The sequence below is a fragment of the Lontra canadensis genome, unplaced genomic scaffold (genome assembly GCF_010015895.1).
Source record: "Lontra canadensis isolate GAN:19392208 unplaced genomic scaffold, GSC_riverotter_1.0 scaffold15, whole genome shotgun sequence".
In the NCBI taxonomy this organism is placed as follows: domain Eukaryota; kingdom Metazoa; phylum Chordata; class Mammalia; order Carnivora; family Mustelidae; genus Lontra; species Lontra canadensis.
In genome coordinates, this window is record NW_022631009.1 from 8,886,533 (window position 1) to 8,912,122 (window position 25,590).

The following is a 25,590-nucleotide window of genomic DNA, read 5'->3' on the forward strand; positions in this document are numbered from 1 at the left end:
TGAGAGATCCAGGAAGCTGCAGCAGTGTTTTTGGGCAGCATTATGTTGTTTAAATGCTAATTTAGATTCTTTTTCCAGCTTTAATACCTGACCTCCAAAAGCCTCTATTCATCCCTGTTTTTCATCAAAAAGTGTAGATTTGTCAATAAAGGGAAAAATGTAGATTTTAGGTTTTAAATATTAAAACATTTTTAAAGATACTTTAAAATGTTGAACTTAGTGAACTAGTAGTTTTACCAACTTTTCTACCAGGGTCTTCTAGACTATTAAGGTAGAATTATGAAGGAACTCTGAGTTTTCCATAAATATTTTTTCAATTTTATTTTATCTTCAAATCCATACTTTCATTCATTTCATGTTATTCATCCATTCTATGATTTCTATTGAGCTACTTCTCCAAGGAAACACCATGCTAGAGTAAGAAGGTAAAAGAGGAAATAAATTAAAGTCTCAGATGGGAAAGATCCAATATTTTATTGGGAAGCTAAATGAGTTAAGAGGCAATTCTTTGTAGAATATATGGTATAAAATAACACTCTGTTAACATCCATGATGTTTGAGTTCGGAACAAGATCTAAAACACTGTATTTCATAATGTGGAATAAAAATTTTAAAACTAATATGAAAGAGTCTAAGAAAGGTGGCAATGTAACCAGCTGGTTGAGGTAATGTGGAGGAGACTTCTTTTCAGAATCTACTTGTTTTTATTTTTGGAGTGCCATATACAATCAGAAACCTCAGAAAACTTGATTATAAACTACGCTTAAGATTGTTGTGAAGATTAAATGAGTTGATACATGTAAAAGATGAATATTTCCTGACATATCCTTATATCTTTACGTTGACTAAGTTTATAATGTTTTCATGCTATAACATGTAATAATATGGTAAATTAATGAAGGTTCCTGTAGCATATTTATAAACCCATATAAACCCATAAGCCCGTAACTTCATTGTTATAAGAAATTACAGTTCATTTTTTTTTTTTTAAATCCTGTACCTCCTCTCTCTTATCCCCTTTTGTGTGGGGCAAAGAACTCATGTTTCATTAATGATGATAATGGACATAGTATCTTTAGAGAGCAGAGCAAAAACAGTATTCCCCATAGTCATGCTCTTTTCAAGAGGCTGTAGGCAGTCCATGTAATTAAACATTTAAAGAACACTCATATTTTTACCACTTTGGAAATTACTATTCAAATTTAAGGAAGTAAAATTGATAAATCTGTCCAATTGCTTAACCATCATAAGTAGTGAAAGCAACTACTGAATGAATACTACTAACTTCATTTGAATACCTTGGTTTCGCTAGCTATGGACAGTTATGAAATATTGATATTTCAGAAAAATAAGATATTACACACTTTGTTCTTTATTTTAAGTTGTATATATTTTCAAAGAATATTAAATACATGTATCATGCAAAAGCTGTCCCCTTATATTTAAATTTTTAATTGGAAAGGCTTTCCATATTGCAGATACCCAAAAACAGTGGTTTAAAGGACAATTCCAGACAGACAAAAAATAATTTAATAATTCAAACCATAAGGACTAGAATTAATTAAAAATTGTAAAAATTATAGATATGCTCTGCATTTTAAGATAAAATATTTGGTAAAGAGTGTTCAATTGTAATTTGTGATGTCATTTTGCCTTGCTGAGCTTTCTGGACAAGATAGTGGGCTTAGGGTTCAAGAGTAGAATTTTTTGAGTCAGACTGCCAAGGTTTAAACCTAGATTAAGACACTAACTAACAGTACGGCTGTGGAAACATTTTTAATCTCTTCATGCCTTAGTTTCCTTAGCTGTAGGAAGTATATAATAATAGTAGCAACTTTTAGATTGTTATGAAGTTGTTGTGTGTAAAGGATGTAGAATAGTTCCTGACACATAGTATTGCGTTAAGCATAAGCTATTGTTAAAATTCATATTAACTCCAGGCTAACTTTTTGAGGTAATAATGATTATGATATGGGGAAAAATTGATTATTATTTTCATTTTCTAATAATGTATTCACAGATCACTTTTATATTAATCTATAATCTGTGTTATATATATTGTAGTAAAATAAAGTAGGTAAGCTCAAGTCATGCCACTTCTTTTATCTCTATTCCTTATTAAAAAATCACATTTAAACAACATAAACTACAACATGTTCAGAAAACATTTTAAAATAGGAAAGAGAGTATTTCCCTTAGGAAGTACTTGATTCATTGAAAACAATATACCAGCTATTGTTAATCAAATGACTAGGGTATATTAACTGAGAAATTATTATGCCCTACCTAGGCATTGTGAGTATATAAAAGTAATTATGTTTTTCTCTTACCTTTATCAAATATATACTCTTTTTGTATATATGACTAAGGAATGTGAAACTCCTAATTTATAATATCATAAAGAATTTTAAAACTAAACAAAATTTTCCATGTTGTGTGCTATGTGAAATTAGAATAATATGGTAAAATTAGAGGTTGTATTTTGGAAAAAGTGAGATTTGGACTGAGTCTTGAAAATTAGTTAGAATTTTGAAACCTAAGGAGGAAGAAAAGGCAAACATGGAGACAGGAGGAAGTACAAATAAAGCAGGGGTGATCATGGCTTACTAGTAAAACTACAGAACAATGAGAAACACATTGGATTTGGGTTGTGGACTAGTGAGGAATACAATTGATGTAGTAGAAATCTCAAATCATAGGATAGTTGTACAGTAATAAAAAATGGTTTTGGAAGAATTTTAGTTCCCCTCTAGAACTCAAGATGGATTGGAGGTGAATAATAATGGAGTGCACAAAAACATCAATGATTACATTGGGTCTGAGCATGCACATGAGATAACAATGGGAAATTTGGTGGGATTACCTAGTAGTAGATCTTTGAAGGAGCAAGAAAGGATCTTGGAGAAAATGACAGGACAATATATTGGAACTTGTTAGCAAAGAGGTAATTTCTTCAAGCCATAGGGAAATATAAGATATGGAGAACTGTAGGCCAATGCCTTTGCATTTGTCCACTATCAAGTAAAAGAGTGGTCAAAAGAAAGAGAATGGGCAAAACAAAAACAAAACAAAACAAAAATGAAAACAAAAATAAAAACACCAAAAAAAAGAAAACAAACAAAAAACAACCCAGACAGGTAAGGAGGAATGAAACAAGTCAGCAGAGCAAGAAAAAGAAAAGTATCATAATTTTGCGAGATTGTTCTATATGTAATACTGTTGTCAATAAGGATATTGGTTGGAGATATTTAGAAAAGTGATTTTTATAGAATAAAGGGCACAAATGCAAAATTTCATATATAATTGAAAATATGATTTTACCAGAATTATGACTGTTGGGACATTATCTGATACTTGTTGTCTGATAAATCAGTTTGAACATATTTATCAATCTGAACTAAATGATGCAGGCATCCAGCAGTACTCAACATTGACTTTGCCTTAGAATCACCTTAAGAGTTATAGGTAAACAAACTAAACACAAAACTGATGCCCAGTGTCCTGCCCTAGAGTTAATTGTATTAGTATATCTAGAGGTAAAATACTAATCTTCATTCTTTAAAGAAAGTTCTACAAGTGGCTCTGATCTACAGCGTAGGTTGAGAAACATTACAGAATTTAGATTTTTTTCTCTGTGAAATCTCCGCTCAGGTCCTGTTCTTTTCTCAAAAAACAGAGAAGTTGATGAAAAGCAAAATAGCAGCTACTCTTTAGTTCAATAAGAGATTGAATTTATGAAATAATATCACTCATATATTAGAACTATCAGGTTTAAAAGTCTTTCCATTAAGATATCTGTCTTGGGGATTTAGTTACTCACTGTGATCCATTCATTGAAAATATTAATAAATCTTTCATTAACGGAGTGTTCTGGAGAAACCGCTGGAAATGTGTACAATGTCAAGTAAAACATAATCATGTATATTGCTAGAGGGAAAAGCCATTATTTTGGTTTTCAACATTATATCATAATTCATTGACATGTTTGATAATTGGAACCATAGTCTCACTTTAAGTTGACAGAGCACAGTGCTTCATTATATGCTAAATAGGAAGTGCTAACAATCTTAAACTTTTCCCATAGGGTCTTGTTTTTTTATTGGAACTTTAAAAATAGTAGGGACCCAAGTGACACTGTCATAACTGGTAGTGACTGCTTTATTGCCAGTAATTAATGGAAATTCTGGCACTGATACCCTGGGAATGCATTTCCAGAGATTTCACAATTTGGTAGTAACTAAAAATAAAGTGTTAACTGTTAATGTGTTAATATTCAGAATAGTATGTCATTGAAGATGAACATCAAACTTATAGGTCCACTAATAGCAAAAATGCGTTGTCTTTATTACTGGATTATAAAACTGTAATCTTTCTACATTTAAACTACAGTGATTATAAAAAATGTAAGAATATATTTTATGTAAATTTTTCAATTAACATTTTCCTTGATTTTCTAATCATGTTTTCATTCTTTCTTTTTTGTTTCTTTTGTTACAGTAAATGAGGGAGGTATTAAAACAGCTTCCAATCTATGCCCAGATCCAGGAGAACCAGAAAATGGGAAGAGAGTTGGATCAGACTTTAGGTAATATTATATATTGTTTATTTCATTATTTTGTCAAAGTTTATTTTAACTTAAAACTTAATAATAACCAATAATATGGGAATGAAGACTGGGTGATTTAAAATAATAGCAGCTATATTTTATTTATTTGTTACTATTAACATATCATTAGTTTAAAGTGGTCAATGTACCAATTTTATTTGGATATTTTTCTGGAGTTTAAACAATCAATTTCTTGGTGTACATGGATGGCTCAGTTGGTTAAGCATCTGCCTTTGGGTCAGGTCATGATCCCAGGGTGTTGGGATCAAGTCCCACATTGGGCTCCTTGCTCAGTGAGGACCCGGTTTCTCCCTCTGCCTCTGCCCCTGCCTCTCTCTCTCTGTGTCTTCCATGAATAAGTAAATAAAATCTTTAAAAAACAAAGAACAATTTCTTGTCATACAGTAAGTGAAAAATCATGGGCTTTGGATTTGAAAGACATGAGTTAGAATTCAAATTCTGCTTAATAGCTGTCTGATCTTAAGTAAATAACTGAATCCTGTTGTTAGGTCCCCCCCAAAATGGGTCCGTGATTAAAGGAGCAAGACTGATATAAAGCGAAGGTCAAGCAAAGCTTTATTCTGCGCCAAGCATCAAGAATCAGACTTGCTATATTACAGAATCACTATATTACATTATGCTCTGAAGTATTTAGAGTATTAATGCAAGTGGCTTTTACAGTATGATGTGAATTACAGAATAATCATTATGACTATTTACTTGGTCCCACTTTTTGCAAAACTATATGGCTTTACTGGAAATAGACTTAATATGGTGAGCTAAATTACTTTCAGGTGTCATGGATCCAGTTATAAGATTATTTTATAATCATATTTCAAGCACCATGATGGATATTAGGCACCAAGAAACTTACAGTCAGGGGACCCTGGGTGGTTCAGAGGGTTAAGTGGTGGTCTTGATTTCAGTTTAGTTCGGGTCTCAGGGTCAGCTCCAAGTCAGGCTCCACACTCAGCAGGCAGTCTGCTTGACATTCTCTCTCTCCCTCTTCCCCTCCCTCTTGTGTGTTCTCTCTCCCTCTCAAATAAATAAATCTTAAAAAAAAAAAAAGCTCACATACTAAAAGATAATCATAATTTAAGAACGTGTGAAATGTTGCAAACATACAGAGGGGCTATGGAATTTTGGGAAGCTAGGAGAAAGGGTCATAGGAAGTGAACATTGAGCTAGATCATAGAGGTTGATTAAAATGTTATATAGAGAGGAAGAGAAATCCAGTGACCATTTATGTATTCATTATCTACATATATTATTTGATTATTATGTTCCTGGTCCCATACAAGGAACAAATAAAACACACACAAGTAGACATAGCGTCATGGCTCGCATATGAGAATTTAATGCAGGAAAGACAAAAGTTTAAATGTCACATGCAGTGGTAATGACAAATTTAGGACAGTACTGTGAAATCAAAAAATATAATAATAAAAAAAGCAAGCTTTTATATGAGAGAATAAAAGTGTCAGGAAATTTTAAGAAGGTCCCACTCTCACTGGTACAAGAATTTTTTGCATCCAGACTATAAGAAAGTAAGAGCCTCACATGGAGGAATAGCTTGATAAGATATTCCAGGAAAATAAAGACCATCTAAATTATAGAATGTAAATGGGAGAAAAGCGTAAAATGAAGTGGAGGAAATATGGAAAAACCAGATCTCTTCTGCTGAGGAAGCAACCTGGCAGCCATTCAACCTAATCTGGGCTGAAGACATGTTTGGTTTTAAGCTCACAGTGTTTTGAAAAAATTGAGAGCCAACATTTAAAAATGAGGAGATTACACACACACATGCACACACACACGCACGCACACAGACACTCACAAAGATTTTTGTATTTCCTTGTTAGATCTGTCAACAGAAACTAAGGTACCTTCATGGAAATAGCTACTGGAACCAGTTAATGCCTGTTCCCATCAGACTGAGCAAGACCTCTCTGGGTCCCCATGGTCACTCCAAGGCTACTTTGACTCATTTACATGTAATGGGAAACTACAAAGAATTGTGAGAGAGTGAAGTGATCTCAATTATATTTTCAGTAGATCTTATATTTTCAGTAGATTATGCTTTATACTTCTGAAAGAGAGAATGAAGAAAACAGAGGTTTTAGTTAGAAGATGACTGGAGTGGTCTAGGACTAAGATGGTGAAGACGAGCTATGGTGATGTCAGTGAACTAGACAAACTCAAGATATCCTTTAAAGATACACAATTTTTAGTATCCAATGACAATTTGTTGTGGAAAGTAAGAAAAATAAAAGATGATCCCTAATTTTCTGGGCTTAACTAACATGAGAATAGAGTACATGATAATATTTAATTAAGTGTGGGGACACCTGGATGGCTCAGTCAGTTAAGCATCTGACTTTGGTTCAAGTCATGATCCCAAAATTCTGGGATTGAGCCCCACATTGGCTCCCTGTTCAGTAGGAAGTCTGCTTCTTCCTCTCCCTCTGCCCCTCTCCTCCACTCATGCTCTCTCTCAAATAAATAAAATCTTTAAAAAAATCATTTATGTGGAGAAGTCCTGAGTTTTGAGGAGGAAAATTAAGAGTTCACTTTTGAGATTTTAAACTTTAAATGACTTAAAGTTTTCCACACAGATATGCTAAGTTTGTAGTTGAACATATTTGAAATTCAGGGATAGTCAAGGACCATCAGCATGTAGATGCTATAAAGAATATTAAAACAGAATGATAGATGACATCATTTAAACTTTATAGAAAGATGAGACAATCTATGACTTAGTCCCAAAGACTGATGCTATTTGAGGATATGATGGAATACAAGAAGCTATCAAATCATGCTTATGAGTGGTGAGAGGAATAGGAGTGAAGCAAAAGAAGGAAGTTCTTGAAAAGAGTTTGAGGAGTGTTGGATGCTATTGAAAAACAGAATGAGAGGAGAGAAGACTGTCTTAAATTTGTCAGCATGAAGATTACAGACAAGAGTGATTTCACTGGAGTGACAGAGGTTGAAAAAATTATAATAGCATGAAGAGACACTTCAGGTAGGTAATGGCTCTGGATCATCAAATTACATAATGCAGAAGAAAAATGGGGCAGTTCTATAGTCTTTGTTTTCTTTCATCATTGTCTGGAAGTTTTCAATATACAGGTCTTTCACATCCTTGGTTAAATTTTTTTCTAGCTATTTTTTGGATGCAATTGTAAATGGAATTGTTTTCTCTATTTTTTCTTTCTGATAATTTGTTATTAGTGCATCCTACAAAATTACTGAATTTGTTTATTAGTCTAACAGTTTATTAATGGGGTGTTTTGGGTTTCCTTTATATGATTTTATACCATCTGCTAATAGTAACAGATCTACTTCTTTCTATTTGTTCTACTGTTCTACTAACAGTTCTACTTCTTTCAATTTGTATGCATATATATATATATAAAACCATATATATATTTATGGTTTTTTGTTTGTTTGTTTGTTTGCCTAACTGTTCTGGCTAGGATTTACAATATGATGATAAATAAAAGTGTCAAGAGTGGGCATCCTTGTCTTGTTCCTGATCCTAGAAGAAACACTTTCAACTTTTGACTGTTGAATGTCATATTAATTTCAGGCTTGTCAGGCTTTTATTATGTTGAGGTATGCTTCATTTATACCTACTTTGTTGAGAGTTTTTATTAAGATGGTGTCCATAGCTTGTGTTCCCTGAGATCAGTTCCACAGACCAGCAGATGTGGGCCAAACCCAAAGCTCTCCCCTCAGGCCATAGCTCCAGAAGAGGTAAAGAGTTCTCCTTTACAGAAAGGCTAGGGGTCGTGACTCAGTCCACTGTTTGCACAGTGCCTGTGGGTGGTAACCTGCCAAGAAATGTTTCTCTGATTGCCACAGTCCTATAGACTCAGTAATAAAACCACCTTCCACCTCAGCTACCAAAGAGCCAGGAAATCAAAGAGTGTACCATTGGTGGTAGCCACAAAAACCTGGACACCAAAAATAAAAAACAGGGCACTAAATGTAGGTGAAGCTCCCCTCCAGGAGAATCTAGTGCCCTGGAGCATGGCAGATCACACATGACCTCCAAAGTTTCTGGAAAGGATTACAGTTAGCTCCCAAATGTGTGTTTAAGTAACAGCAAGGCCCTCTGCTCACAGTTGTGATGATTAGGTAATTGGCCTCCTTCACAGAAAGACCTGTTTCTATTGTCTCTTGCTGTGCATTGGTGTGGTAGCTGTTTAGGAACACTTTCCCCATTGGTTGTAGTCCTGTGGGACCCACCAAGGAAAATCCCACTGACCGTTAAGAATCAGGTGATGTAGAGATGTCCCCTGGCAGCAGTTACAATATGGGGGGCCAGACAGGGTTGTAAACTTATTTCTGGGTGGCACCATTAGAGTCTCATGGGGCCAGAAATGCAAATTCCCTTAGTCTCTAGAGCAAGGCAGTTAAGAAGTATCCCCTGGATGATAACTACAAAAATAAGGGTGACAGATGCCTGTAAAAGCTCCCTTCTGAGAAATACTAGTGTTCTGGAGCACAGCAAAAGAAGACTGTGAAGATGGCCCCTGCCAGGCTCCGTCCAGGAGGGTATTCCAGCAAATTCCTAGATGTATGTGTTAAATTAGATGCCTGTCCCTCAGGCTGATACTTTAATATAGTAAGTGAGCCTTTTTCACTTTAAGTCTAGTCACCAGTAACTGCTTCTGAACTGGGCCTTGGGGCAGGTGAATCTGAGCACTTGCGACCTTTAAGAGCTACCGCTCCGATTGCTACAGTCTTGGGAGTCTCAGGACCCAAGCCCTAATAGTTTTCAAAGTTAGATGTTCTGTCAGGCCTCATCTCCCAAGTGCATGTGTTAAAAATGGGGTGCCTAATGTAAGGTTCAAATTCTTTGATCCTCAGGGAAAAACTCTGGGTTTTGAGTTTCTTTCCCATTGTGGGTTGCTGCACAAGGGCTAGGATTTATTGTGAGATTGTTTCCCAACTTCTTGTACCCTCTTTGATGTGGATTTCTTCTTGTTTGCATGATGTGTAGCGGTCACTTAGTCAGGCTTTAGGTTTGTTGTTTTTTTAAGGAGGAAATTGTTCCATTCGTAACTGTAGACTCAGTGTGTCCTTGGAAGGAGGTAAGTTCAGGATCTTCCTACTTCATGGTCTTGAACTTAAACTCTCAAGGAAGGTTTTAATTGAAATGGAGAGTATTGGGCATAGAATATCTTTGGAAATAGAATCAACAGAACTTCCTTATGCATTGACTATGGAGAAATGCAGTTGAAAGTAATAATTCTACAAAGAGCCTTTTATGAAGAAAATGCTAGTTCAGTCTGCATCACATATAAGTCCTTTCTTATGTTTGGTTTATCAGTGACTTGATAGAACTTTTCCTTCTTTACCCTACCCCAAATTTCTTGCCTGTCTCTTATGGTATCCATATTTTTTAAACAAAAAAGCTTCTTTTTATTCAGATGTCTCTTCTTGTGTTTTATTTTTTTCTCTTATTCTCACTTTATTTCATTGCTATAATCCATCTCATATTAAGGTCAAATCACTTGTTTCACTTTGTCTAGGTCACATAGCATTTCCATCATAATAATGGAATTTTATTTGATAAAAATCACATCCACTCAATAAAAAAGTGTTTTACTGTGGAAGTTATAAATATTAAATCTGAATAACTATTCAAATGCGGCATGTGAAAATCTGACAGATCTGACATTGAATTTTGCTTTTATGTTTTTTTGATCATTAATAATGGCACCAGAAGGCATTCTTAATATTTCACTTTATCATAATTTAATTTTTCAAAAAATGTAATTTAATAATGTGTGGCATAAAATACATGAAATCTCATTTTTATAGATTAAGAATTAGTATACATCAAGTATTCCCACACTGTACAAACCAAGATACTTGCCTTACCTGTAAATAGTTTTATTCAACAAAGATTATTTTGCAGTTGGAATATTTTAATGTATTTCTAAATATGTATATTTTAAACTGTATTTCAATGAAAGATTACCACAATTTAAATTATTTGTGGCCTGTAACTATTTCTTGCATCACTTTTCTTTTTAGTGTTTTTATCATAACATTGCAAAAACAGCTTGTTTCTCCCCTCCAGTAATGAGACCATGAAAATAAAGTAGACAAAGTACAGATAAAGGCTAAGTTCCTCAGAAAGTGTGCACAGTATAAATGCTAAGTCTTGCTATTTTTGTTACTTATTTTCTTTTTAGACTCACTAACCATGTTGAGTATTTTTATAAATCACATTTTTCTAAATATCCTATTAGCTTAGATAACACAATTGAAGTAATTTTAAAATTCTAGTCCCACTATTTCTTCTACATATTTATACATCTTAAAATACATTTTTTTTTATAGGAACTAGTTTTACTATGGTAATATTGTTCTGGGCAATCTGGGATCCAAGAAACAATAGCAAATTTATGCGTCCATACTCTTTGTTTTCAGAACTAGGTAATATGTCTTTTCAAACTGAAAGATGCCAGAAACATCTTCCCTTATGGACAATAGTACAAGTCTTAGTTGCGTTAGTCTTAAAGTGTAATATGAGAGGAAGTTTGCAGTGCAGGTTTACTCAGCAATCTTCTCTTAAGCATCTAAACTAATTTTGGCTTGATGATGAAAAAAATTATAAGATGGTATATGTCTTCAAGAGATAGAATAAATTCCAGTATGGTGATATGAGAAAGCACACAAGTGAATACATTTAAGTTATATGAGCCAAGAAAACATGGATATAAATTATGAGAAAATAAGGAAGATGAAAATCCATCTGAAGAATGGATAGGATTCTTATAGAGAAAGATTGGCAGGATCACATTCTAGAAAGAGAATAGCATGTGTTGTATTGCTGAGCTGATAAAGGGTAGAGGCATTTGGAAAAACAGTTTGCCTTAAGCAACTGGTTATTTTAAGAGAATAGTAGCTTTTTAAAAAAAATCTCTTTTTAAAAATACACTTCACACAACTAAAATGATCTATTTTCTGTAATAGGCACGTCTAGCATTCTGTAACACAATATGGCAGAATTGGAATATAATGTCAGAAAGTTAGGTTTGGACTGTATTAAGAAGGAACTTAAATGCTAGAATGCAAATGTATAAACAAAAGGAAAAGACCACCAAATTACAAGCCATAAGCCCTGGGATGAGGGCTAACTTTATTACAGCTAAGTGCACAATCTTCTGGCATACAAGTTTACTCATTAACAAAATAGGAATATACCATGTATATTTTATTAAAATGATTTTTTTTATTTATGCATTTGAGAGAGCAAGAGAGTGAGAGAGTGAGAATGGTGGGAAGGAGTAGAGGGAGAGAGACAAGCAGATTCTTCACTATGAAGCCTGATGTGGGACTCAATCTCAGGACTCTGAGACCATGACCTGAGCCAAAACCTATAGTCTGAGACTTAACTGACTGAGCCACCCAGGCACCACAACCTGTATAATATTTTAATGAGCAGAAAAATAATAGTTGTGAAAGTGTTTTTAAGCTATGACATTTCTGTATGTAAAAACTGATATTATATGCTTTCTTAATTCCATGAGCTATGAAGAGATTCAATTATTTTTTTCTTTCAGAGAGAGAGAGCATGTTGAGGGTTAGGGAAGGGAGAGAGAGAAAATGAATCCCAAGCAGTCCCCAAGCTGGGGTCTGAATCCCAATCTCCAACATGGAGCTTGATCTCATGACCCATCATGACCTGAGCCAAAATCAGGAGTAGGATGCTTAACTGACTGAGCCACCCACATGTCTGGGCGATACAAGTTTTTGATCAAGGGTAATATAGCAGTAGCTATGCAATAAAAATCTTTGCCTGAAAGCTAAGTGTAATACATCTTATAATAGAATAGGAAGCCATTGCTGTTGTTCAGATGAGAAATTTTTAGGGTGTAAAGAAAGATAAAGGCAATGAGAATTGATAGGAATTAATTAGTGAAATTGAAGAAGTAGAATCAAAGGGTTGTAGGATTTGGGGAAAGAATAAAGATTTTGAAATCTGAGTGCATTGGAAAAATCATACTAAAATTAGGAGGGGAAAGGTAACTGGGCATTATTGAGCTCTACTTTAGCCTGAGTACTTTACCAGAAATTTTGTAACTATTAGATAACTAGTTCTTTGCTATAGCAGTATGATTTGATGTCATTCTGTTTTTATTAAAGAGGAAGCAGATCTTTGGGGAAAATAAAAAGCTTTAAATGAACTTAATTGAATTCCAAATTCCATACTCTTTCACTTGTAGTATTGTATGCTTGTTTTAGAGGAAAGACTAGTCCAGTTTCTTAAAAGTTAAAAATAAAGATCCTAATCTCTGAAAAATGAAAATAATAAAGACTTAAAAAAATTCATGATTATTGAAGCCTTCAGGAGGTAATGATATTCCCAAAGCAGAATATACAGTAGAACCAATAAGGAAACAGTGGGTTTGAAGAAGGAACAAGGAGCAAATCTTATTTTTTAGAGAATGGGAGGAGGAAATGGATTCAAGAAAAGAGTGAAAAATAGGTGGTAGAATGACTAGACTCAGAGAAACCAAGATATTCCTTAGCTACTAAAGCCAAAAAAAAAAAAAAAAAAAAAAAAAAAAAAGGTTACAAAGGTGACAGAAGAGTTGAGGTAAATAAGAAGAGATAAAATTAATTTAGAGATGGAGAAGTCATTGGTAACTTAAGAAATGATACAAAACATCATAGTACAAAATGTTATTAAGATGAGTGCTTGGCTGTCTCAGAGGAGTGTACAATTCTTGATCTCAGGGTTGTGAGTTTGAGCCATACATTGAGTGTAAAAATTACTTAAAAATAAAACCTTGAGAAAATTATCAAAATAATAGGAAAATATCTGTGTGATAAGGAAGGAAATGTCGCAGTTGTAGGCTATTCTTTAGAAGATTTTTGTGGGGATAGATGGAACACTTCCAGGAAGTCCCATTTATTAATAATCTCTTTGCAAATACCAAAGTAAGACATATAAGTGAATATACCTGCATATTTAGAATGCTCATTTTAGGAGAACAGGTGAAGGTTGGTCCACATTCAGAAGTGTGATGGATTTATATCATGTTAGTCAGCTTTTCTTGACAATAGTTGTGGTTTAATATTACCAGATGAGAAGCATGTACCCTGGTGTTTCCATTACTAAGCTATACTAGTGTTTTAATAAGCCAAATAAAAACCCAAATTTTGGAACCAAAATTTTTTCTTTGTTTTCGAAGAGAAGACAAATTCTTGTCCCCATCTAGTGACATCTCTTTAAAGGGAAGGCATCAGGCAAGGCCTTGCCCACAGAAGGAAAGTCTGTGTAAGGTAAGTATTCCAGAAGCTGAGCCTTCCCAGACATTTGGTTATCATTTTAAGAGGAATTTACATTTTTAATTTATTTTTCAGCATAGAAATCGTTGGCAGTTTCTCTATCTTTTTGGAAGCATTTTTCCCTTTGAAAGCCTGTTATGCTCCATAGACACTTCAAATTAGAAAAAGAGGCTTTTAGGTCTTCAAAACACAGCTGTTAAGAGCCTCACCTTGGAGATTAGCACACAAAATGGTAGGAAAATCATAGCATGCCCCATAAGATATCTTATTCCCAGGATTTTCTTATAATTTCCTCAATGACTATAAAAGTATTGATTATGTGCTTACAAGAATATTTCTGTTTTAGCAACTGCTACCTGTAAGTCATTTAGTTTTATGGTGAGATTAAAGTCCTACTATTAGGTTATGTGATCAGAGAAATTAAGGAAAAAAGGCTGAAGTTGTAGTTATACATATAAATGTAATAAAAATCTCAGTGGTAATGTTAAATGTATGCTCATAGATTCTGTAATATGGTAATAGTGGTGCATAATTCATTTAAAACATTAGTTTAAAAGTTAAAAAGTGGACATAATAAAAATAAGCATCACTAGTATAATTTTTATTAGTTACATAATAATAATTAAAAACAAACATGTATTGTAACAGTAACAACCTAACATATGAGAAGGGAGTAAAAGTGTAAAGTTTATGATCTATTGGAGATTTGAAGTTGTTATTGTTTAAAATATTGTGCTATAAATTTTAGGTATTTTATGTAAGTCTAATGGTAACCATAAGGGGAAATCCTGTGATAATTACACAAAAGGGCATAATCAAGAAGTCAGAGCATGTGGTTACCAAAAGACATCAAAACATTAAAAAAGACAGCAGGATAAGAAACAAGGAGCAATAGATCTATAAAAAAACCAGAAAACAATTAACAAAATAACAATAGTTAGTCCTTTACCTATTGATAATTACATAAATGTAAATGCATTAAATTCTCTACTTATAAGTCATAGAAATGGCTGAACAGATATTTAAAAAATAAAAAGAAATAAGAGCCAACAATATGATGCCTATGAGACTCAATTTAAACTTAAAAACAAACATTGACAATAAATGACTCAGTACATCAAGAATATATAACAAGTGTAAATATTTACAAATTGAACTACCTAAGTATATATAAAGCAAAAAGTAACATGGCTCAAAGGATAAATAAATAGTAATACAGTAATAAAGACTTTAAAATCCCCTTCTTAACAGTGGATACAGCATCCAGAAGAGAACCAATAAGGAAACAGTGGGTTTGACAACACTGTGGAGCAAATGGACCTAACAAACATATACAGAATATTTTATCCAATGAAGAATACATATAGTTCTTAAGTGAGCATAGAATGTTTTCTAGGATAGACCATAAGGTAGGCCACAAAACAAGTCTTAGCAAATTCAAGAAGATTGAAATCATGCCAGATATTTTCACTGACCACAATGGCACAAAACTAGAAATCAATAATGAAAAACTGGAAAACTCACAAACACATAGAAATTAAACAACTGAGAAACCAATTAATCAAATAAGAAGTTACCAGAGGAATTAGAAAGTTTTGTGAGAAAAACAAAACTGGAAACACAACAATCCAGAACTTATGAGATAGAGCAAAAACAATTCTAAGAGGGAAGTTCTTGCAATAGATGCTTACATGAAGAATCAAGAAAGATCCCAAATATACAACCAAACCATCGACCTTAGGGAGCTAGAAAAAGAAGAGTGAACTTAGTGCAAAGTTAGAAGAAGAAAGGAAATAATAAAGATGAGAGTGGGAATAAATGAAATAGAAAACAGGAAAATAATAGAAAATATTAACCCAACTAGGAGTTAGTTCTTTGAAAAGATACAAAACTGGCAAGCCCTTAGCTAGACTAATCAAGGTAAAAAGGAAAGAGGTCACAAACCAGCAAAATCAATACTGAAAAAATAAATGTTAACATTGATAATACAGAAATTCAAAGGATCACAAGAGGCTACTTGCTATGAACAATCATATGCCAGTGAACCAGAAAACCTAAAAGAAATGGAAAATTCTAAGAAATATACAACTTCCTAATATTGAATCAGGAAGAAGTAGAAGACCTAAATAGACCTATTACTAGTAAGGAGATTGAATTAGTAATCAAAAATTGCCTGAAACTAGATGGTTTTACTGGTGAACTTTGCCAAACATTTAAAGAAGAATTATACTGGTGTTTCTTAAACTCTTCCAAAAATTTGAATGCAGGGACACACCCAAATTCATTTTATGAGGACAGGGTTATCCTGATGGTCAAAACAGAAGAGGATACTAGTAGAAAACAAAACTATTATAGGTCAACATCCGCGATGAATATAGATACAAAAATTATCAATGAGATACTTGCGCACCAAATTCTACTGCACATTAATACAATCATTCACCATGATCAAATTGGATTTATCCCTGGGATGCAAGGATGGGGAAAAATATGCAAACCAAACGATGTGATAACATCACACTAGCAGAATGAAAGGAAAGAATCATAGGGTCATCTCAGTAGGTAAAGAAAAAACATCAAAATGCAACATCTGTACATGATAAAATCTTTGAACAAAGTAGGTTTAGAGGGAATATACTTCAGCATAATAAACACCATATATGAAAAATATACAGCTAATAGTGGTAAAAAAAAAAAGACCTTTTCTTCTAATATCAAGAACAAAAAGAGAATGTCCACTCTCACTACTTTTATTCAGTATAGCACTAGAAGTACTGGCCACAGAAATCAGACAAGAAAAAGAATGGTCAAGAATGGACAAGAAAAGAATGTTTTTTCGTTTTGTTTTGTTTTATTTTCAAAATCAGCAAAAATAAAATTTAATGGTGGGCCACAGGTGCAGCAGTCTGTCCTTCCTTGGGAGTGACCGCCAGCCATCTTGAGGGAAAGCACACCATTCTTTCTTCCTGCAGAGGGGCTCTGGAAGGACCCCTGATGGCCTTCCAGATGACCCCTATGGTCAACTACATTGGTAAGGAAGCAGTTAAACTGTCACTTTGCAGATAACATGCTACTATACATAGAAAACTTTAAAGACTCCACCCCAAAACTATTAGAAGTAATGAATAAATTAAGTTGTAAGATACAAAATTAATACTCAGAAATTAGTTGCATTTCTATACACTAATAAGGAAGTATCAGAGAAATTAAGAAAACAATTCCATTTGCATTTTCACCAAAAATAATATAATACCTAGGAATGAACTTAACCAAGGATTTAAAGGACCTATACTCTGAAAACTGTAAAACACTGATGAAAGAAATTGAAGACAACACAAACAAATGGGAATATGTTCCATGTTCATGGATTGGAAAAAATAATATTGTTAAAATATCTATACTTCCTAAAGAAATCTACACATTTAGTGTAATCCCTACCAAAATACCAAGCACTCAGCTAGTTGTTTTTGAAAGAACTAGAACAAATAACACTAAAATTTATGTGAAATCAAAAAGGATTCAAATTAGCCAAAGCAATCTTGAGAAAGAAAAGCAAAGCTGGAGGTGTCACAATTCCAGACTTCAAGATATATTACAAAGCTCTAGTAATCAAAACAATATGTTATTGGCATAAAATAGAGACACAGATTAATGGAACAAAATACAGAACCCAGAAGCAAACTCAAACTTGCATGGCCAGTTAATTTATGACAAAAAAGTTAAGAATATAAAATGAGGAAAAGACTGTCATTTCAGTAAATGGTTCTGAGAAAACTGGATAACTGCAGGCAAAAGAATGAATCTGGACTGTTGTCTAACGCTCTTACAAAAAATAAATTTAAAATGGATTAAAGACATAAATGTGAGACCTGAAACCATAAAAATCCTAGAAGAGAACATCAGTCACAACAATGTTTTTCTTCTTAGGCAAGGAAAACAAAAGCAAAAATAAACTGTAGGGACAACATCAAAATAAAAACTTCTATACAGCAAAGGAAACCATCAACAAAACAAAAAGGTACTTATTGAATGAGAGAATATATTTGCAGAGGATATATCTGATGAAGGTTAATATCCAAAATATATAAAGAGTTTATATAGCTCAGCAACAAAAACAATAATCTAATTAAAAATGGGCAGAGAACCAGAATAGACCTTTTTCTTTTTTCAAAGAAAAGAGGCCAGCAGACACATGGGAAATTCAAATCAAAATCTTAATGAGCTACCACCTTATACTGTCAGAATGACTGAAATAAAAAGAAGTAAAAAGTATTGATAAGGATGTACAGATAAGGATAGCAATTTATATTGGTGGAAATATAAATTGGTAGAAATATAAATTGGTATAGCCACTGTGGAAAACAGTGTGGAGGTTCCCCAAAAATTAAAAACTGAAATACTATGTGATCCAATAATTTCACTACTGAATTTATCCAAAGAATATGCACTAATTCAAAAAACTATATGTACCCCTATGTTTATTGCAGCCTTATTTATAATAGCCAAGATATAGAAGCAACTTAAATGTCCATAAGTAGAGGAAAGGATAAAGATGTGCTATATATGTACACACACACACACACACACACACATGCGAATGTTAAGCAGGCATGAAAAAGGATGAATTTGTGCAATTTGCACTAAGTCCTGGATGGACTCAGAGGGTATTATGCTGAGAGAAATAAGTCAGACTGAGAAGGACAAATAACATATGATCTCACTTATATGTGGAATCAAAAGAAAAAAACAAAACAAAACAAATATATAGGGGCGCCTGGGTGGCTCAGTGGGTTAAAGCCTCTGCCTTCAGCTCAGGTCATGATCCCAGGGTCCTGGGATCGAGCCCCGCATCGGGCTCTCTGCTCAGCAGGGAGCCGGCTTCCTCCTCTCTCTCTGCCTGCTTCTCTGCCTACTTGTGATCTCTGTCTGTCAAATAAATAAATAAAATCTTAAAAAAAGAAAAAGAAAAAAAGAAAACTTTGAACCACTTGTTGTATGTCATACTCTGGGAAAATGCTTGGGACTTATTTTTCTTTTAAAGTTAAAAATAATCCCATAGCCAAATTTTATTTGTATTTCCCTCCCATAGCCAAATTTTAAATTATAGATATTATTTATTGTCATATACTACTTGATAATATTTTGTATAATTATTTGTATTTTATTACGATATTTATTTTTCCCCTTCTCCTGAAGTTTTGTAGCTGGGAAACAAAAAAATCTCAGAAGGAGCTGGTATTTTCTGTGTCACCCTGTACTCTCCAGTTCCTATTTTGGACTTCAGAAAGGTGACAGTGAGACTTGTCCAACATTTATAAATGCATGATTTCTTACTTTGGGTTTGATTTTTTATTAGAAAGGCATTTTTCCTATAAATGGAGACTTTAACTGCAAAGCTATTTTAATCATGATAATATAGTTTTCATGATACACATATGATTGGAACTGTATTATAGCACAGTAACTCTATTAATTGAGAATGATTTAAAAGTTAAGCACACCTCAGTTCAAAGTTAAACATTCTTCATTGGTTTAAGAGGCACAACTACATGAAAACATAAATGAAGTCTTTGAGATATATTTGTTGTGGCATTTTACTTTAATAAAAAGCAGATTGATTCATGAAATGTTACAAATAAAATGCACCTAGAGATAATCTAATCCAATCTGCTCGAAATTTTCCTCAGTGAGCCATAATGTTACTAAAATTGTATGTATAAAATTGAGTTTATATTATATTATAGGCTTAACGTGGCAGTAGGAACTTAATATGCCAAATTTGTGTTACTGACATTTGCACTAATTTATTATTGCCGGCATCATCCATGTAGGATTTAAGATACAAATATTAAATGTAGGTAGTTGGTGTTCAATCTAAATGGACTTTCCAATCTCTAAAGGCATTAAGTGTTTCGTAAACAATGAGATAGTTGCATAGTGTATTAGTATTTGCACTTTAAATATCACCTACAAAGTTCCCTGTGGATTATGCTTGCATCTGTTTATTTCTTTGGCTAGAGAATAAACGATATTGACAAGTGCTACAAGAGTAGATTAAATGGAATTTTATAAAGAAATTTGCTTTGTAAACTAGAATCCCCAATTAATATTTATATATTAGTTGTTAACATTCTTTAAAAAGTATTCCAAGATTAAAACAAACAAACAAAAAGCTTGATCTACTTGGATAGTTTATAACAATGTGTATTCCAGGTTCAATTCATCTATGCTTCTGGAATGTGTTCTTACTCTGAGATAGATTTTATTTTATTTAAACCTCTACTTCAGTTGGTTTATTCTGCTCTGATAACTGTTCTTAGACAGAAGGTCATAGTCCTTTGGGGGGCTTTTATCAATGAACTTGTTACCGATATTAAAGAATACATATATATGTCAGAGTTTGGTAACAATGTAAGCTCTGAAAAATTCAATAAATAGGGTTAATCTCCTTGCATTACTTAGTTCATAGCTAATACGAGTGCAGGGATGTGGGGAAGAGGAATAGAATAGCAATAGGTACAGTTAGATTTGTTCTCATGTGAGCTACAAAACAGCATGTGGTGGAAATGATTAGGAATGCGATTAGGAAACACTCCAACCTAATACCATAGCATCAGAGCTTTTTAGACCTTACTTTTGACACTGATTTTATTTTGTAATTTGGTTTTCAGTGATTGTATAATCAGATTCTAATTTCTAATTTCAGCAACCACTTTCTTTTCTATGGATATAGCAACAAAGTTGGTGCCACACCTATTGTAGTTTTTCAGTTAATACTATTAGAAACATTTATTATTCTCAATGTTAGAGCTATGTCTCATAAAACATTTTTATCACAGTAAAACAGGTTTTGTTCATAATTTTAAATAAATTTTATTTTGTCACTGAAGTGTGTATTTTATTTTTTCTGAATAACATAACCCTTTTTTACTAACCTTCAGAAACACTATTTATTTAGTCCTTATTTTTTTCCTTCAAAGAATATTATTATCCAACTATGTTGGAGAAAGTAATTTCTCTTACTTTATAGCGCACTTACAGATCTATATGATACTTCACTTTTAATATGAAAACACTGTGCCAATCCAGGATTAAACATTTATTAAAAAGTCATGCTCAATCAAGAAACTATACTTGATCTACTGAATATTAAATACAAGATTAAAAAAAAGAAAAAGAAAAAAAAAGAAAAAAGCAAACAGTGGCAAGGATTTATCTTCTATACTTCAGGGGGAAAAAAAGAAATAAATACCAAGATAAAAATAAGATTTTTAGTTGTTATTTTTTTTTAATTGTACTGAATTTTAAAACTTTGAAATCTTATTAGGTACAATAGCAAGGACTTTCGAGGAGGACACTTTGAAGAGTTCTGATGACATGATCATAGTTAATTTTGGAAGTTAAAGAAAAGGGCTCCACGATAATAATCATTATCCTTTCCTCTGAAAGTGTAGAATTCTAACTCATTTTAATGGCTTTTCTTTTAGCTTAGGTAGCTATTTAATGAAGACCTGGTTTTTTTGTTTGTTTGTTTTGTTTTGTTTTTTTTTGACAAGCTGTTCTTAATGTGAAAATCCGCATTAATGTGCTCATCTAGTGGTCTTGTGTTTTTCTCTGAACAGACTATTTCTTTGGGATTGTTCCTTTTCCCAGGATATTGTCCTTTTTAGAATTGCTCTGTTCCTCAATCTATTGTGTTACTTCATGGACGTATATGCATATATGAGATAAAACCATAAGAAGGATTTACTCCTCGTGATAGAATTTAGGCTGAAGTAAAATGAAGTATTGGAAGGTGGGGCAAGTAGCAGCATCACCTTCTAGGTTTGCTTTAAATGTGCACAAAGTCCACTTTTGGGGAGATTGAGAGGGTAGTATTTGGTTTCAATATTGATTGAGGTAGGGAGTGACTTTTAATATGGCACCATTGCAGAAGCTAAGGTACACAGGGACAGGATCCAAACTGATCATAACCCATAGTGCCAAGAAGATAGTAGAGCAGGAGACTAAAACGTAAAAGTATATGAATGGAATGCTGAGTTGAGTTTTCCTGGCATTTGGCATAGATTTGGTTCTGCTGATACTTTCTTTGGAAAGGAATGGCATTAATTTTCTGAGGACAATGAAATAAATGAGCAATACATATAAAAAATGGTGTTCTTTTCTCTTTTGAAGGAATGTTTTGATTCAAATTAAAAATCTTTTAAGATAACTGCAAAAAAACCCTTTTATCAATATATTTTAGCATCAGAAACAATATATTTTGAAAATAAGGTAATTTACCATCACCTTAGAATAAATTGTATGAGCATGTATATGATTTCTACAACTTTATAAGTGGTCTAATGCCATCACTTTTGCTTCCAGCTTAAAACAACAGATTGAATACTCAAGACAGAAAGAATAACCAATGGTACAAGGGAGAGATATTACTGAATCCAAAACCAGATGGAGAAATAACCCTTACAAAAAGAGATGCAGGGGCACCTGGGTGACTCAGTAGGTTAAGCCTCTGCCTTTGGCTCAGGTCATGATCCTAGGGTTCTGGGATTGAGCCCCACATTTAGCTCTCTATTTGGCAGGGAGACTGCTTCCCTCTCTCTCTCTCTGCCTGCCTCTCTGCCTACTTGTGATCTCTGTCAAATAAAAAAAAAAAAAAAACTTAAAAAAAAGGAGATGCAATTACTGTTTTTACAGTAAGGAAGGATAAGAGAATGAATATGAATAAAAAAAGAATAGGAATTTTGGAATTAGATTAAAAATATGCTAACAGTGTAGAGCTTATAGTAATTTTCAGTTTTTTCCTAATTTTATTCTCAGAATATTCTATGACAATCATAAATCAATTGTGTAATTTTTATTTATTTATTTATTTATTTGTTTATTTATTTTAAAGATTTTATGTATTACAGCGAGAGAGGGAACACAAGCAGGGAGAGTGGGGGAGGGAGAAGCAGGCTCCCTGCTCAATCCCAGGACCCTGGGATCATAACCCGAGTCGAAGGCAGGTACTTCATGACTGAGGCACCCAGGAACCCCTCAACTGTGTAATTTTAAAAGAGGAAAAAAAATCATACTGTAAAATTTCCTACTCCAAATCTCATTTTGGTAAAAATGACCTCAGATTTTCTAATGCACAGTTATCATTTTTGAAATTATTAATTTAAATATATTTAGTGAATCATTTTCTTTTTAAAGATATTAAACAAATATTATTGAGGTCATTTTGATGTTAGTTATTTTCTGCATGTTTAGTATTTTGATTTTTTTCCTTCAGAAATGGTTTGCAGATGCATTAATTTTTATGTCAGCCTTCATGCCTAGATAGTTTCTACTTGTACAGTGATAATTTTATAAAATATACATCTGCTTTAGTGAGGAATCTCTCCATCTGTCAGGAAATTGTCTGGACCTTTACATTAACCAAAAAAACAATAACTAAACAAACAAACAAACAAACAAAAAACCTAAATATATATTCACTCTTAATACAAGGCTCTCAGGATTCCTTTGTTCCCTTATTTCTTGTATTCCCTTCTCTAACCCAATCACCATCTTTGGTCTTCCATATTTCTGTATTTGTTCATATTTTGTTTATTTGTATAAATAAAATTTTATTAGTTCTCTTGGGTTAGAATAGGAAAAAAATTACATATCTTAGAAAAGTCACATCATTTTTTCATTGACAGTTTTGATATTATAGTATGTTTTTGCAATAGTAAGTATAATTTTTAAAAGATAATAGTGAAGGGCACCTGGGTGGCTTAGTTGGTCAGGCATCTGCCTTTGCTCAGGTCATGATTTTAGGGTCCTGGGATGGGATCCTGCATAGGGCTCCCTGCTTGCCTGGGTCTGCTTCTCCCTCTCCCTTGGCCTGCTGCTCTCCCTGCCTGTGCTCTCTATCTGAAAAATAAAGAAATAAAATCTTAAAAAAAAAAAAAAGATAGTGTAGGGTGTCGAAGTGGCTCAGTTGGTTCAGCATCTACCTTCAGCTCAGGTCATGATCCAAGGTCCTGGATTCGAGTCCCACAGGTTCCCTGATCAGTGAAGACTGTGCTTTTCCCTCTCCTCCTGCCCCTCCCCCACTCTTGCGCTCTCTCTTAAATAAATAAAAGTTATTAAAAAAATAAAAAAGATGATCATGTTTAAACATGGGCCAATATAATCACAGTGAAGATCAACACTTGTTTTTCAAGGTATGTCATTTCATATCATATGCTTGATGATTCCATATTTTGAAATTAAAAATCTGTTCAATCATTTATTTCGGAAAGTTCTATCTTTTGAGTATCCTACCAATATAGAAATATATATTTTTAATGAAACTTAGCTGTAAGTTTTTTTAAAAATTTGACTCAAATCAGTTCATAAAATGAAAACACAATGAATTTGTTCAAGATATCAATTTTTTAGATATTACTAAGCCTGGATTCTTCTGAAAAGACCTCCTATTCCATTGATTTCTGCCTTCTCTGTGTTGTTTTATACTTTTATATTTTCCTTCTAGAGTCTGTTAGAGTGTAGCTGTGATCCAACATGGAGTCATTTGCAGATGCCCAGACTCTTTACTTAGATAGTGGGGGAAAAAATTAACAGTTTTCATAGTTATTTCCATAATTGAGAAGAATAATTGAGTGCTCAGTATGTGTTAGTTACTGTGTTATGTGTTATTACAAATGATATGTCATCACATGATCACAACAGATGAGGAAGTTGAGGCTTTCAGACATTTTTTACCTTCTCAAAGTCATAAAACTGGGAAACAAAAGTTAGGATTTGAAATTTCTTTGACTCTCTTTAGCTTAAACTATTGGCCACAGCTCTAACCTACTTCCCCCGTTGTAGTCACTGGTATGGTTAATCTTTGAGGGCATAATGGAGTGGGACCATCACTGGTCATCTTTGGGATAGTAGCAGAGCATTTACATGCTTATCATTAGAAAGTGCCTGTCTCCAAGCTGTGTATTTGTTTTCTATAATCAAAAGAAGCTCAAACACTTCCAACTTAAACAAGAAGAAGTTTCTTTCTTTTAGCAAGAAGACCATGGTTAAATGAGAATATTATAATCAAATACAAATATAGTGACAAACAGAGTGACCTTGACAGAATTATTAATCATTAATTGAGAAAATAGTAATTCAAATTACTTCCAGACCAGGTCTTATACTAAGACTTTTTTTTTTTTTTTTTTTTTTTTTTAATTATCACTGGTTTCTAACCACTAACCTCTCTGGTATAAGTTAACATATCATCTCCGTAAGAGCAAAGATCACTTCAATAGTTTGTTAACCAAACTCCTTCCTTCCACCTTTGCTCCCTTAAAGTTTACTCTTCACCTAGCAGCCAATATGATTGCTTTAAAACATAAAGTAACATAATGTCATTCCTTCATTTCGCAATCCTATAACAACTGTCCAGTTCTCTCAGAGTAAAGGTAAAAATCCTTACTGTGCCTGCAAATTCATAAATGATCCGCCCCTAATCTCTAATCACATCCTTAACTAAATTTCATGCCCTGGTCTCCTTCATTTGCTTTGTTCTAATCACATTACTTTCCTCACTGTTTCTAGAACATAGCAAATGGTTCACATGAAAGGAGGTGAGTAGATGCGGGTTATAAGCAATTTAAATAACCTTCGGAGAGTATCTTTCCCAAGAATCATTTGTC

General features: G+C 33.3%; 1 protein-coding gene across 2 annotated transcripts in view; it reads left to right on the top strand.

Annotated features, from left to right (window-relative positions):
• Window positions 1–25,590, top strand: part of CSMD3 (CUB and Sushi multiple domains 3) — a 1,221,727-nt gene that overhangs the window by 523,826 nt on the left and 672,311 nt on the right. For both annotated transcript variants that reach the window (XM_032858445.1, XM_032858446.1), the window contains one exon: window positions 4,498–4,585. In XM_032858445.1, coding sequence (XP_032714336.1) covers window positions 4,498–4,585 — 88 coding nt within the window. The remainder of the gene's footprint in view (window positions 1–4,497; window positions 4,586–25,590) is intronic.